Source organism: Pteropus vampyrus, unplaced genomic scaffold, assembly GCF_000151845.1.
Source record: "Pteropus vampyrus isolate Shadow unplaced genomic scaffold, Pvam_2.0 Scaffold341, whole genome shotgun sequence".
In the NCBI taxonomy this organism is placed as follows: domain Eukaryota; kingdom Metazoa; phylum Chordata; class Mammalia; order Chiroptera; family Pteropodidae; genus Pteropus; species Pteropus vampyrus.
Genome location: NW_011889122.1, coordinates 646,829 through 662,734, shown reverse-complemented (window position 1 = coordinate 662,734; position 15,906 = coordinate 646,829). Strand labels below are relative to the sequence as shown.

General features: G+C 53.3%; 1 protein-coding gene across 7 annotated transcripts in view; it reads left to right on the top strand.

The window, feature by feature from the left end:
* The window catches only part of MARK3 (microtubule affinity regulating kinase 3), a 31,656-nt gene extending 24,783 nt beyond the window's left edge, over window positions 1-6,873 (top strand). For 2 of the 7 annotated variants that reach the window (XM_011378493.2, XM_011378491.2), the window contains exons 11-13: window positions 2,390-2,416; window positions 3,700-3,744; window positions 5,949-6,873. In XM_011378493.2, the coding sequence (XP_011376795.1) occupies window positions 2,390-2,416; window positions 3,700-3,744; window positions 5,949-6,294 (418 nt within the window). In that variant the 3' untranslated portion in view covers window positions 6,295-6,873. The remainder of the gene's footprint in view (window positions 1-2,389; window positions 2,417-3,699; window positions 3,745-5,948) is intronic. The other 5 variants (XM_011378494.2, XM_023522358.1, XM_023522360.1 and 2 more) reach the window with 3 other exon arrangements.
* Window positions 6,874-15,906: the final 9,033 nt, after the last annotated feature.

Genomic DNA, 15,906 nt, shown 5'->3' with positions numbered 1-15,906 from the left:
TCCCCCAGCTCCTTCCTTCCTCAGGGACTAGGCTGAAATGGAATCTGCCTCTGAAACTTGGGTGGTAGAAGATGGAGCCAGGTATCCCAGGTATCATTCACCTGGCTTTTTGCCCCCCCAACCCTGCTGAATAGCAGCTAGTGTGTTGCCTGCCCTTTGAGCCCCGAGCACAGAGGGGACATGCAGCCCTCAGGTCTAGCTAAGCACTGGTTACAGCACAGTCGGTTTTGTGTCCTCGCACTTTGGTCTCAAATGGGCTCATCATTAAAATCCTTAAATTTATTTGTCTTCTTTTTGCTCTTTTTTTGGCCATCTTAATACTATCATTGATAAAACTATCAGCTACCATTTGTCGAATGCTTGTTATGTGCCAAGAATTATAGACTGGGTTTACACATTGAAACGTGTGTGCACACACCACACATTGTCCCCTTGACGCCCATGTAATCTCTGCAGTCTGCCCTGTGGGGAGATACTGTCCCAGTTTCATAGAAGAAACTGGAGATCAGGCTCGGGGAGATGGAGGTACATGTTGTGACTCCAGAGAAGGCCCCGAGGCCGCTGCATCGCGCCCGCACAGAACACCGTGAAGGCCCATCGCAGGCAGAGCCCTTGCCCCCATTTGCTTGTTAAATTTATTTCATGTATTTGAATTGAAGTTGGAGACCGAGGTTTCTTGTTAAAAAGAATTCTAGGGGGTCATCTTATTTTACATTTTCCAGGCAATTTCCACCCCCAGATTTTTCAGAAAGGCAGTTTTCTCTTTGTTCAAGTTTGCAAGCTGAGGTCCCTGGTCCTTCCTGCCGCTGTCCCTTCAGGTGCTGTCAGTTCATTCTTAAGAACAGTCACAGTCCTTACTGCTGTCGTTGGTGTCAGCTTCTTATTCTCTCCGGACAGTAATTGCTAGAATTACCCTGCTGGGCCTTGAAAGGCTCGGGTGTTCGCACCTAGGATTTTCAGAGGAGACCTGCCGTGACTCGGTGAGAAGAGAGCTGGCACCAGAGAGCCTACCCTCGCTCCCGGCCCTGCCCTGGGGACCGGGTGGTGTGGGACAGCTGTGGGCTCCGTGACCTCGGAGCCCCTTTCGTCAGAAGGAGCGAGGCGAAGACCTCAGTCTTGCAGCTTCCCGCTCTTTGTGTATCAGGGGATTCGTGGGAGGAAACTTCTAAGAAAAGCAGCCCTGTGGTATTCGACCAGTAACCCTGACACTTCTCAGGTGGAAAATTTGGAAATGAAAATGTATTTTAAAGACCTTTTAATCATTTTTTTAGGTAAAATAATATTTTGGATAATACTGCCTTATATTTATGTGGTGCTAAATTATTTACAAAATACTTTCAATGGATGTTCTTCTCTACTGTGTATAACCTTGCTGTGTACCCCTTTTGATCGATAACAAAGTAGCTGGCGGTTACCCACAGTAGTTAGAAACTTTTAAAATGGTCAGTATCTGAAGCAATGCCAAAGTTATCCCAAATTAGAAAAAAATCTAAGGATTCATTAATTTAGTCAGTCGGCACATACATATACGTGCCTCTTGTGTCCACAGAACTGGGTTTTAGGAATAGTTTGACAGACCCAGCCCATGCCTGCCCAGAAAAGCTCTCTGATGACTTGATCGTTCCCGCTTGGTGCATAGTTCGAAATTTCTTTTGTCACGTTCCGTTCAGTTCAACCTAAGCATCTTCTTAATTGTTTTTAACAAGCTGAGTCACTTCTTTTAAATATATCTCCTTCAGTTTATTACATAAAACGTAAACTTGACACCCCCACTGTTATCTTGCCGTCTAATTTTCCTTTATTCCGATATCTAAAACTAAAAAGTCTACTCCATTTTAGACCCCAATAACTAATTTTTTTTCTTTAAAAGTGATTTATGTCATACCACTGTAACAATCTGTTAGTGTTCAAATCATCTTCCTGAAGTAATGATTCTCTTAATGGTTAAACATTTTATAAGGAAATTTTTAGTGTTTCTTTATAAGAAGGTAAGATTTTTATTCATAAGATAGTCTGAAGAAAACTGAAAAATGTTATTACTAGTTCATTGCAAGTGACTTGTCGTTTCTTTAACGCAAGATGTTGACTTTTACTGTCTTAAAGACTGTCCATCTGAAGAGCCTTAAGCAAATTCAGTTATAGCCAATGTCGATGTTTACTGCTAAATCTCTGCTTACAAGTACAGATTTTTTAATATTTCTAATTAGAAGATCACATACTCAATTATCTGTAATTTACTTTTTCAACAAATGTCACTGTTTCATTGTTGGACAGAAGAAGAGCCGTTTTGTTTGTTTTCTTTCTATAATTGACTAGACTTTGTTTCATTTGTGCGTCATTTTTGTTAATTTCTTTCTTTTCTTTTTTTTTTTGGCTTAATTTCTTTTAGAAACATGTCATTCAGGTTTATCAAAAGGTAGGATTTATATATACACATTTTTTTTCAATCTTCATCCCAAAATGGCTCCTGCAATTAACATCAGGTTTGGCTTTCTAGCCTTTTTTATTTTTATTTTTTCCCTTAAAACTAAACCTTCTACTGAGACTAAATACTTATTTCTTTGAAAAGAAACTGTGGAAAGAAATAAATTAACTCTCGTCAGGCATTTTTGAGGGGACTGTGGCACCCATGTAACAAGAGGCCTGAGCATGCTCTGTGCATTTTCTTTCTTTGGTAGAATTATTAGCATCCAAATAATTCTGTCTTCATACTAATAACACTTAGCATGCTTCTGTTTGAGGAACGAGATGTGCAGTAACATTAATGTACTTTTAATGGTTAGCTTAAAGCATGCAAAAGGTAAGTGGTAATGGTGTCAATCATCATTTTTTTATTTCGCTGAGGGTTGAATTAGCAGAAGGCTTTAAAAAAGACAGAGAAAGGAGCTCATATTCCGATACTGGAAATAAGCATAAAACCAAACTTTACAGCCTCATTTGGTTTGTGTTTTTGAGAAAGTAAGATGTGGGCAGCTGCATAGCAGAAATGTTTTAATATTTTCGGAGTTGAAGAGTAAATAGTATTTGATCTAAAAGCCACTGTCCACCAACCACTGAAGAAAGCATGTCTCATTGTTTCTACCTAAAGCATTGTAGTAAATGCTATTCCTACCAGGTGACCATTTTTGATATCAAGAGACAAAAATGTTGCCCACTACCTTGGAGTGCACACAAATGAAGCAGAAAACGCCAGAGGCCACACTGCCTGTGCCTCTCAGCTCACTCGAAGGCCAGGCTGATGAAACCAGTGGGGTCACTGACGCTTTGTTAACATGAGTTCTTCATCAGAAACTGGGAGACCGCTTTCTTCCTGAGGGAAGTTCCATCCATGTTTGTTCTTTAATGGATGTTCCCAGTGGCCAGGTTTTTCCTTGGACAGAAAATTTTGTAATTGCGTGTCAAATCCAACTGATAAATCCATTTCCCTTTAATTGGGGCCCAGCGACTAAAGAGGGTCTGAACAGCCGCCGCGAAGGCCGTGGTGTGCCAGGCAGGCCTCGTGGACACACGGGGGACAGCGGTCACTGGCCAGGTCACAGCTGAGAGTCTGAGAGTCATCCTGACCTGCACCGATGACCCAAAAGTGCTTTGGGCTGTTGGTTTTATGACGTTTGTGTTTCTGTGCGGGGCCGTGTACTGGTGTGTAAGATCTCTCTTCTCTCTCCCACTTGTCTGTGCTTCTGCCTTCTGTTCGTTGAGGCTTCCAACTGAATATGAGAGGAACGGGAGATATGAGGGCTCAAGGTGAGGGAAATTATTTTTTAATACATTTTCTAGGTATTTACCTCATTTCTGTGGCGGGGCGACGCTCTGCTCTCAGGTTTGCCTGGTGAGGCCGCAGTGGGCTGGGAAGCTGTGAGCACTGCTGCCCTCACCCTGGGCCGGTGGGCTGTGCTGCGCCCTGGTGGCCACATGAGGGCGCCGCACAGCCGGCTGGTGAAAGCCGTCTGCTCCCCGTCCCCACTCTTAACCTTGGGTGTGGGCGGTACAATCCCGGCCCTCCCACCTGGGCCCTAACCACCTGCAGTGAGGTCTGGGGGTTGGTAGGAGCGCTCTGGGCGCCTTGGTGGCTCTCGGCATAGTTCTAGTCTCAAGGAATGAAAGAGTAGTGAGTAGAATTTTCACATCGAATTAGATTTTTTAAAAAAGATTATGTAGTTGCTTTTAAATTTCGTGTAGCTCTCATTGCCCGGATTGGAGGGCGTGGGGTGTCACCACAGAGGCTCAGCGCTTTTCGTAGTTGGAGACGCCTGTCCCTCATGCCCGTTTTTATCCAGGTCCTTGTTAACCCGTTGGCTCTGAGCCAATGACTTTTCCGAAAGCAAACCTGCAGTGGCTCCATTGCCTGACCGACCGTGTCCCTGTGAGGCCCTGTGTGACCTCCGCAGCCGCAGTCCCCCTGGGGCCTGCACGTTCCAGCCTCAAGAGACTCTAGCCTGAGCTTGCGTCCATCTGTAAGAGGAACAGCCTCCAGTGTGGCGGGGACAGGGAACACTGAGCCTGTCCACAGAGCGCTCGGGAGCGCCAGCGGCTGTTGTGTGGGTGTCGCTGCGCCTCCAGTCCCAGCCCGTTCGTACGTGCTCACATCGGCCCCAATCACGTCCTGGCCTTTGCTGATGCTCTGCCTGGTGGGCCTGGGCACTCCCCCCACCTCCACGGTGTTGGAACCCGAACCCCCGTGCTCTCCAGATGCCACCCCCACCTGGAAACTGCTTCCTCCTCATCCCGCCCCGCCTTTCCCTCCCACGCCTCCCAAGGTGGGCTCCACCTCTCCCCTGTGACCCTCTGGTCCCGTGACCGTCTGGCAGACTGTCCGGGCCTGTCTCGTCACTGCTGTTCCCGTGCAGCAGTCGTCCCTCCTCTAACCCCAACTAGGGTGAGAGCTTTTGCCGATGTTTCTAGCTATTTTAGTCTGTAACAGCATTTCGTACATAGGAAGCTTCTAGTCAGTTTTGGTGGGTGTGAACCCAGTCGCATAGTGGGTTGGTGACAGGGAGAGCTGTGTGCTTAGTAAAAGCCACACCCCCCCTCAGCTCTGATGAATTTGCCACAGGATAAGTGTATTTCGGGCTCTATACGGGGCCTTTTTAATGCACAAGAGTGTTAGGTATCCACCGTCCTAATTAAAGCCTCCAGGTAAAGGAGAATGTAAATAACGGTTTGTGGCACCGATGATTAAGTGTCTGGGAACAGTAAGTAGATGCCTATTCTGAGTTCCCAGAGATCCATGCCTGGGGCCACTGTGACACCACCTCGTGGGTGTGGGGACCACAGCTTAACGCTTTGTGAATCTGTACAGTTTATGTCCAGGAGAGTCATTTGGGTACTCGGCAGCAAATAAGCTTTAGCATTTTATTTTTCTTTCATTGCAAGATAACGTCATTTAAGAATTCTTTTTAGCTGAGACTAGAAGTTTAAATTGACAGAAGGAAAAATGGGGGAGGGGCACTACTGAAAGCTTGTCTCCCCCCCACCCCCAGCTGTGCACTCAGCCCCCCGGGCAGGTCACAAGGGAAGCGCTTTTCAACCATGTTGAGTCTGTCCCAGTTAAGGCACCCAGAGGTTGCGAGGAGTTGAGTGGAGAGGGCCTGTTGGCGCCTGGCCCCCTGCACTGGGCGCTGGGAGGTGCGTGGCCCTCTCTCTACTTTGCCCAGTTTCCAAGGGTAGTGTTTAGCAATCCTTATTTCCTAATTTAGTAAGTACATGGCTGGTGGGATTTTACAGCCAGGTAGATTTTCTGCGTATGTGGCTTATGATTTGAGAGAGACAGTGGAGGACTAAATAGGTGAACACTTCTTCGAAAGGGAAGATAATCACATGGGAACCACGCAGGAAAGACGTGGAGGTCGGTTCTCAGCTGTGTTGGGAGTCGGCCGTGAGCTCGGCTAGAGTAGGACAGACTGGCTTTCTCGTGCCGTTAAAAATAAACTTGCCACTGTGCGTTTCAGTCGCAACGTGTCCGCCGAGCAAAAGGATGAAAACAAAGAGGCCAAGCCCCGTTCCCTGCGCTTTACCTGGAGCATGAAGACCACCAGTGCCATGGACCCCGGTGACATGATGCGGGAAATCCGCAAAGTGCTGGACGCCAACAACTGCGACTATGAGCAGAGAGAGCGCTTCCTGCTCTTCTGCGTCCACGGCGACGGGCGCGCAGAGAACCTCGTGCAGTGGGAGATGGAGGTGTGCAAGCTGCCCAGACTGTCTCTGAACGGGGTCCGGTTTAAGCGGATATCGGGGACATCCATAGCTTTCAAAAATATTGCTTCCAAAATTGCCAACGAGCTAAAGCTGTAACCAGTAATTAAGGTGTAAATTAAGTAGCAGTTTTCCTGAACACTGATGGGAATGTATAGAATAATATTTAGGCAATAACGTCTGCATCTTCTAAATCATGATATTAAACTATAAGGACGAGAGCACGCCTGGGAGCGAAAGCTGGCCTTTTTTCTACGAATGCACTACATTAAAGACGTGTGACCCGTGTGCCCTCTGTCTTATTTCCATCGCCCTGAGAGTCAGCGTGTGCCATCCAGCCATCTCTGTGTGCCTCCCGTCCGCGTGGGTGTGAGCGCTGCACACGCGAGCATCTCCTTGCCCGGGCAGCCAGAGTCGTTACGAGTACCTCTGCGGGAGACCATTTGGTGCTAAAACGCTAGAATTGCCAAGCAGGAAAATGCCGAATTACTACTAAGAATTAACCTTAAGACTAGTCGATAACAATTACAGGTTTACAGTTCATGCCTGTGGTTTCGTGTTTGTTGTTTTGTGTTTTTTAGTGCAAAAGGTTGAAATTTATAGTTGTGAACATTGCTTGTGTGTGTTTTTCTAAGTAGATTCACGAGATAATTAAAAATTCACTTTTTCTCAGTAAAATCTCGCATTGTCTCCTAGTACTGTATTTAAGACTCAGATTAAGGCAGTGACTAAAAGTATGTGTTTTTGCCTTCACCAAGCTGAACGAAACCCGTTGGAAAGCGTGTGAAGGCCTGGGCCACTTGTCCGCAGCCTGGATCCTGACATTTTGTGATTACTAGCATCTTTGTTCCCCAAAGGCAACAAAAGGAGAAGACAGCCCTCCTGGTGACCAGAGTGACCAGAGAAGGAAGGGACTCGGGAGTGGCACGGCGCCCCGTGCGGAGAAACACAGGTCTTGACGGTTCTGGGTTTGTGCTCCGTGAAGTACGTAATTTCGCGCTTTCACGACCCAAATTCAGTCCCTGGATCCGGCCTGTGGCTTTTTCCCAGCGCCACGTGGCTGGCTGGCTGGGGAGAGTGGACTCGTCGGCCAGGTTGCCGCCTCACTCGCACAGGGAAATCACCACATCGACTGCTGTGCTGTCTGGGTTCTGGGTTTGTTGGTCAGAGCAAGAAAGTCAGGACAGTCGCTCAGTCACAAATACTTGCGTCTGCCATGGGCACATCTGTGGGCAGAACAAAGACTGGAGTCACTTAGCGTGTGTTCTAATAGGACAGCGGTGCCAGCAGTGGTAAGTCAGGCGCCTAGTACGTTACAGAGTGGTAAATGCCACAGAAAGCTCCGCAGCGTGGGGCAAGGCATCCCAGAGGTTCTGGGGCCCCGGCAAGTGCCTTGTTCAGTGGGCAGTGGGGTGGCGGGCTGCCGGAGCAGAGCGTGGCCGGCAGGGGTCACCCACAGAGCGGGTGGGAGGTGCGGTCAGGTGCCAACCAGGCCTTGAGTGCCGCTGCACACGCGCGTCTTCCTCTGAGGTGAGAGCTGCTGGGGTCTCAGACCGGAAAGTGGCATGGCCTCGGGCTCTCAGAGGACGGCCCTGGCAGCTGTGCTGCGAGTTTGTCCAGGGAGCCGGGAGGAGCCAGGATGGTTCGGAGGTCGCCGGCAGTAATCGGGCACGCGATGCGGGCACGGTGCGACGGCGGTGGGGTCCTGGCTATGTTCTGAAGTAAGAGTCACCTGCATTTGCTCTCAGGTGGGTATGGGCAGTGAGAAGAGGCCAGGGCGACTCTGATTTTGGGCCTGAGAGGCGGAAAGGATGGGCAGGTTGGTGTAGACCGGTTGGAGGGCAGGCGTGCACAGCAGGTGGACCTGGGGAGCCCCTGCGGGCAGCTGGTTCCTGGTTAAAGCTGGGAGACAGTTCCCCGGAGGAGAGGGGAGCGCCTGCACTGAGCCTGGGGCGGACACCGCCTGGAGAGGCCGGGGAGGGGAGGCCTGGGAGCTTAGCCGGGGCCGGGAGCGATGGCAGGTGAGTTAGGCCCTGAGACCTAACATTACAGCACATGATTTTCACCTGACTGGAACTTTCAGCCTCTCCGTATTTGATGGATAGGTCCGTCGGTCGGTCGGTCAGTCGGTCGGTCATCAATCGATTCGTCGATCCCTCCCCTTCCTTGCGCTGCAGGCACTTTACCTCCCCAGACCCAGTCCAGTCCCTTCAGCACACGCTCTGGAGTAGAGCTCGCTGCGCCTGGGTTCCTCTGCAGGTCGCCCTGCAGAAGTTGGCGGAGGTGACACATAGTGCCGCCAAGCAGATGTGGCTGCAGCCTAGTTCCTTCTTGTCTTTAAACCCAGGACACTTTTCAGAATGTTTGCCTTGTTTAAATTGTATATTGGAAGTTAAATCCCTTTAAGAAAAATTAGTTTCCCACGTGTGCTGGTGAAACGGCCACTCTTTATGCAGACAAAAATGTTTGTGGTATTTTCAGCTGCTTATTTGTCAAGAGCATCGGGCCCGCAGAGGGAGGCCTCTCTTCACGGAGCTGCTGCCTGTCCAGCCGATGCCCATGTCCTGCCATCGGCTCAGTCGGGTGCAGACCCACGCAAGGCCTCGAGCGAGTGCTGAGGGTGGCATTTGCATTTTAACACATTGCTGGCCCGGTGAGACGTGGACGTGTGTTGGTAAGACCAATATTTACCGGCAGAAGCAGTCTGGCTCGGTCGTATTTAAAGGCTCTGTTACTGATTGGCGTTGCTTTGACTTCAAGTGGCAGCATAGGTGGCGCTGCCTTACCGAGGCTAAACCGTGAAATCTCACCCATTACCGAGGGGCCCATGTCCCTCCTTTAGGTGCTACGTTCTCAGGGTGTGGTGTTTTTTTCTGCATACAACAAATTTTGGAAAGGAATATTCTAGAGAACTTGAAAAATCTCTCGAGAAATGACGACAAGGCCACATTTTGTCCTCACCCACTCCCCTGGAATCCTGCTGAGGCGGGGAGAGGCAGCCGCAGGCCGGCGCCGCTGCATTTATTTACCCGCCCAGCAGAATGTTGTCCTGCCCGAGAAGCTAAGGGTGGTCTTCCTGTTCTGCTGACGTCCCTCGTCACATCAGGTGAGTCTGAGGAACCAAGACGGTGAGCCCGGCTCTGAGGTGGTCCTTCGTTTCTGAACGCGAAGACCCTGTGGAGAGCGGAAGGCGCGTGACTGACCTTTAGAAAGATGCACGGCTGAGATCGTCTCCCAGCATAGGTGTCCCCAGAAGCCTAGAGAATGATGCTGTTTAGCAGGAAAATCTCCCATGTGCATTATGCACACCTTCCTGTTGCTATGGAAACCATCCCCGGGATGCCCTGTCCCGGCAGTCCCGCTCAGTGAGTGATGAGCGGTGACCTTGGGCTCCTCGAGCGGCTGCCGCTGCTGTGAGCAACACCAAGGAGCCACAGGGACAAGGTGGCTCTGTGAGGGAGGTCCAGACAAGAGGGCCGTCTGAAACATGGTCAGGAGTGAGGAGGGCTGGGATAGAAGGGCCTAGAACTTTCCTTTTTGGGCTTGTTTTGTGTATTTGCCACGAGGTCTTTCAGTGGGGGGAAGTGGTTGCTCTTGAAGGGAGCAGTGGGAAGGGACGGACACTTCCTAACAGTGTACAAGTGAGTCCAGAGTGACCGTCCCTGAGTAGAACCCCGGTGACCTCGCCAGTCAGGAGGACAAGAGTCCAACAGCTTTGGTATTTGGTTTGCCACTTTGGGAGACTAGAACCCAGGCAGAGGTGACACTTCCTCACAGGCACTGCTCGCCATGTGGTGTGGTGGCAGTGTGGTGGCCAGGCCATGGGCGAGATTCAGGATGGTAAATGTCACAGCAGCAGCGTCATCCTCAGAGGTCAGAAAGAGCTCAGGCAGGGCACCTGGGCCTCTCGGGTCCGCAGGAAGGGGAACCACGCGAGGGGGAGAAGCGATCGGAGGGACGAGCTGGGGAGGTCAGAGCCTTGGAGAGCAGAACGGGGCCGGGGGTCGGAGGCCTGCCCGCCTTCATGTTTGGGCCAGGCCCTCAAGGAGGAAGCCAGCTTGTGTGGGTGGCTCTTGGGAGCAGAGTGGACATGGCAAGGAGATCTCTGTGGACGCAAGCAGGAAAGGTCCGCCGAGCAGTATGCCCAGCCAGGCGGCGGTGCCCAGCCTGCCCCATGGGTCACACCTCGAGTCTGTGTTCCCAAGCAGGACCCCTCGGGATCCACTCCAGCGGGACGTCCGAGCCCTGCTTAAAGGTAAAGTAGGCGGTGTGGCCTCATGGTTGAGGTGTGCCCCCTTGACCCAGGCAGCCTGCTTTCCAGACCACAGCCTCATGACTTCGGGTTTTCTCTTCTAGAAAGTCAGCGTGGTGGTCGTGATTCGCCACCCTCAGTGGGTGGCAGGGTCCCCCAGACGGCAGGTACAGAGCAGGGCACCCGGCAGGTGTGAGTGAACCCTGCTGCTCAAATGGGCAGGTCTTTTTGAACAAGGACACGGCCAGCTCTCTGCTCCCTGCTGCCAACTGGCCCAAGGCACAAAGACCAGGACCAGTGTGGACTCTCTGGCCCTCGGGAGGGGGCGCAGCCCTCTCAGCAGAGGCTCCAGAAGGAAAGTCCCGCGGTCTACAAGATGCAGGGTGCTGGCCTCGGAGCCTGCCGTTAGGAAAGCTGACAGGCCTGTGCCACCACAGTCCTGGCCCCGAGCCTCTGCCACATTCCCAGAGGACAGGGAGCAGCAGGAGCCTGGTATAAGACGCAGGCAGGAGGCAATGGCGCCCTCCCTGCCTGCCAGGTTCTGCTCACATCTCCTTCTGAAGGGGGCCCACCCTGGCCATCATGTTTAAAGTCGTACCCAGCTCTCCCTGCTGGCCTGGCTCTGTCCCCTCTGCCTGCTGCTCCTATGACACAAGCAGTCGACATCATTTACAAACATTTTGTCTGTCACGTCCATCTCCCTCCCTTGCTCTTACTAGAGTGTGAGCCCCATGAGGCACGGGTCTTTGTCTTTTTTTCACCTGCACCCCAAGTACCTAGAGTAGAGCTCGGTACACAGCACGGAGTGTCCACGTGGCAGTAGTGACAGTCATGCCGGGCGGGAGATCCCTAGGAAGCGCGAGGCGGCGTGGTGGCTTCCGCTGGCGCCGTTACCGCCGTGCGGCCGCCTCCAGCAGCCCTCGCGCCCGCCCCGCTGTGCCGCCGAGGCTCGGGCCTCGCGTGGGCCACGGGGGCGTCCTCTCTTCACGGAGCTGCCTGTCTAGCCGATGCCCTTGTGCCGTGCAGCGTAGTCGGGTGCAGGCCATGCAGGGCCTCGGTGAGTGCTGCGGGAGGACGGGTGGGTCCTGCCTCAGATGGCATTTGCCATCGGATGTTAAAACACTTGGCTTAGTGCCTTAACCTGCGTCCCGCAGCACAGTCACGCAGTCAGTGCAGTGTTTGGATTTCAGCCTGTTAAACAAATAGCAGCCTGATGTCCAGTCCGAAGGTCAGAGTCATGGGCGTCGACGTAGCCTTCACCGCTGTGTGCTGTGTCACAGACAGCAAACCAGAGGTGAGACCTGCGAGCAGGTCCCGGTTTGTGGACCTGCTTGCGCCTCCCACTAGAGCTAGGGAAGCTGGTCCCCAGAGGGGTCACCTCAGGGCCGAGACTGGACTGCCACCCACTAAGAGGACCTGGGTCCCAGGATACAGGGAGGGAAATGGGGCTACACTGTGCACTTCTGCCGCCGTTGGCTTTGGTTCCGTTCCTTTGTTGATCTGTTTTTGCTGCTTGTTTTTGCTGCTGTTTGTGTGGTTGGGTTGATTGGTTACAAATTCTGAGGTTCTCACGTCTTTTTCCAGCTCCCTGGACATTCATTCCAGTGGTTTCTAGCAGTGGCGAAACATATTACCCAGGGGGGCGATGAGTACGGGCCCATGTGGGGGTGTCCGTGAGAAAAGAGACAGCTGATCTGCCGAGGCTCTCCCCCCGGTGCCTTTTGTGCTTCCTGCTCGCTCCTCTCCACCCCGCCCACTGAAGCCACCTCCACGCGTTATTTTGAGCCAGCATTCCAGGATTCAGCCCCCAGGCAGCGGGGTTGGGGTGGGGGGGAGCTGCTCAGCAGGAGCCTCCCGGCCTCTGCCCGGGCCCCCAGTGCCAGGGTGCTCACACACGCGTAGCCCAGGGAGCTGGGGAACCGTGCTGGGCAGCTTTTCGTGCCACCCTGGGTGTCCCCCGCTCTTGGGAGCTTTCACTAGTCAACGCTCAGGTACTCGAAGATGAAAATGGTGCTCCCTCCCTGAATTCTGCTTCTCCAAGTGAAACCGCCCGGTCCTTTTCAGGTGCTTCAGGACAAGACGTGAAGAATTTTCATCACTGTTCATATGTTCATTCCTCGACATGCACCTTTCGGGCAGGTTAGGGTGAGGCAGCTATTCTGGGAGGGCGCTGCGCTGAGCTGTGGGGATCCAGAAATAAAGCAGGTAAAACCCGTGTCTTCCAGAAGCTCATCCTCACAGGGAGAAGGATGCAGACACGGTCCTGAAACCTGGTATGGCCAGTGCTGGCAAAGGAACCCCGGGGCTCAAGGCCGAGCAGGAAGCCAGTTTGGGTTGGGGAGGCGGGTACAGGTGACAGGTACAGCCGGAAGCACCCCCGAGTCTGCTCAGCAAAACAGGAGGGATCAGTGCGTGCAAAGGGAGACAGCGGGGGTGGTGATGGGGCTGGACAGGCTGTCTTGTCACTGTCCCAGTAAAGTGTGTCTCATACAACGTGTCTCTATTAAGGGGACTTTTTGGCCTGACACTTCCTTAGAGGGTGACCTGGCAGGCTTCAGGGTAGAGTTATGCTGCCGCCAGACCAGACCCAGCTGCACTGGGAAGACAGGTCCGGAGACCAGCGAGGAGGCGTCCTGGCGTGGGGTGCCTGGCACGCGGCTCCTTCCGGGCGCGGTCTGCACCGGCTTGCCTCCCCTGGGAGCACGTGCCAGCAGCGTGGGTGGGTGTGATGCGTTCCCCGGGCAGGCATGTGTTGCATGGGAATGAGCCGGGAAGCAGGAGCACACGCAGTCATGTGCACGGCTGCGCCCCGGGAGTCTGCCGGTACAGGGCCTCCTGAGAGCCATCCTCTGACACTGGGAGCTGCGTGTTCTGGGCACCGCTCCAGTTAGTTCCTCCTCTGCTCGTGACCTCAGGCCAGCTTCCCCTCCTCAGCACCCAGCTTGGCTGAGCCCACTGCCTGCGCCCCGGGCCCTCTCGCCGCGCGCTCGGACTCTGGAGAACCGTGATGGGCTCGTCCTGTGGCTCTTGGCCTGTCCACAGTCGGGGGAAGTCCAGTTAGCCGGGGAGGCCGTGCTCTACACCTCTTGTCCTGGTGTCACTCGTGTGCAGGCACATTGCACTGGGCCGCATTTCCTAGTACGTCATCAATAAATTGAACCCAAGTACTAGAACTGGGCTGGGAAAGACAGTCCTGTCGTCGCATGTGCTCGAGGCCAGGGCACAGAGGAAGGCAGGCCGCACCTTCATCCCCCTTCCAGCCTCCCTCTGCCCCGACACTGTGGCTGTGACGTGCACCGCAGCAGCGTGGGTGGCCCTTATCGAGCACAGTGTCAACAATTTTATGTGTGGGTGATTATGTAACACCTTATTATTTCTTTTTGAAAGTAATGAATTTGAAGCACAACTTAATGCGGTGAGCAGTTTGGGTCAAAATGATTGACAAAGCTAGGTTTCGTATTTTAGTGAAAATTTAATAGAAGTTTTGTTTTTTAGCTAAGCTGTGTGATTCTGGAGTACCCTGGGCGTGTGGTAACACCCAGACCAGTAATGGGTGTGGCCCAGCTGGCGTGGGTTGGGATGAATGGGGGAGACCCAGAGCTTGACCTCATAACCTGCGTGTCTCATAAGGTCGATGGCAAAAAAGCCGTGTGACGGGAGAGGGATGCAGGGTCACTCCGGAGAGTGACGGGAGGAGTGAGAGCCTTCCCACGCGGAGGGCTGGGGCAGGCAGGGAACTGTTCCCTGGGGACTTGGGCCGAGGTGGGCCCGGGGCTTGGGGCGGGCAGGGCAGAGCGTGGGGAGCAGAGAGCAGACGTGCGGAAGGGCGCCCCGGGTCAGATCGAGACGGCGAAGAAAGACAGGTTGGGACACGTTGGGGCCTCGGCCCTCAATCTCGGGCCTGGCATGTGCCATCCCGAGTGCACGCTGGCGTGGCAGGTGCCCAAGGCCATAGTTTCTGGAGCCACTGGTCTCAGTTCCAGCTAAACTCCTGGACTGCTTCCCTTCCAAGCCCTGCAGGACCCCCAGCGGACCAGCGGCGCCTAGCAGGGTCCCAGCGCCAGTCCCCATCGCCAAGTCAGGAGTACTGCCGGCCACCACACGTGTCTGTGCGCTTGGAGACGCGCCACCCGCCAGGCTTGGATGGCCTTGTCCTCGCATTCCAAGATGGCCTCTGGAGCGTTTGATTCCGTGACCACGGCCACTGCGGGGTGTCTTGGAAACATGGCGCTCTGGCTGGGCAGCCACACACCGGGCGCAGAGCTAGGTCCTGTTATGGAAGCGGAGGGGAGAGCACCTGCTGGGCACCAGCGGCTGCTGCAGAGTCGGAACCGGAGGAGCCGGAGGAGCCGGAGGACTTTCAGCTTTTCTGGGTCTTGCCTTAAATTTTGGCAAGCCCTTACCTCCGAGAAAGGTGTGAAAGTCAGGACTTCTTGAACCCACGCGAGCGCCTTCACCTCTCTGTACCCTCAGCAAAGCAGAGCCGCTTCCGCAAAGGCGGCCGGGAGGAGGTGGGAAGAGGCCAGACCGGGAATGGCTCCCGCAGAAAGCCTCCAGGCCGACTTGGGAACCAGGATTTTTGTCCTCCAAGTCACATGTCAAAAGCCTCGCTTCTCCCAGCTGAAATGCTGTCCCCTGCTTCGTGGAGACCTCACAGCTTGAAAGATGACTCCTTGCCATCAGACGATCGTTCCACTTTGTTACCTGTGGAAAAGGAAATTGACTGGGAGTCCACGTGAGTGCTCTGCACGGCCCCCGGGACGCTGTGACAGGTGCACCACCTGGAAATGCAGGCTGAGCCACCGTCAGGCGACGGTGCGTCTTCACACTGCACACTCAGGGCCAGAATATCCCGGAAAGTCAGGGAGCCTCACTGGTGACCCTGACCAGTCCTCTCTCCTCTCTGAGCCTCAGTTCCCCCCACCCTGGAGTGGCGATCAATCCAAACAGAACAAATGAGCGGTGACAGCAAAGTCCTGCTGCCTCAGTGGTCTCCCACAAACTGTGACACATTAAAGCATTTTTTAAAAACACCTAAAAAAAGAATTGGGTTCAGCTTATATAAGTGCTACATGTTCACTGTAGAAAATTTGGAAAATAAAGTTTAAAGCAGGACATCACCTGTTACCCCGCCACCCACAGCCACCACCGTTCTCGGCTTTTCCACGCATGTTCTGTGTGGGATCCCAGTACAAGCTGTTTTATAACCAGGTTTGACAGCTCGGCTTTTTTAAGCGAGTCGGCATCTCGCTTGCGGAGTCTCCGCACACGGTCGGGGACGCCCGCCTGGCACCTCTGATGCGGGCGTCCTGGCTTTTCACCCGGCAGCTGGGACCACTTCGTCCCCGTTCTGAGTAATTATGTCTCTTAAGGATTTCTGCAGGGCCGTGTTTCTCAGAGGGACGGGCAATTCTGGTCCTCAGGGCACTTGACGGTGTCTGGGGACACTCCATGGTCGC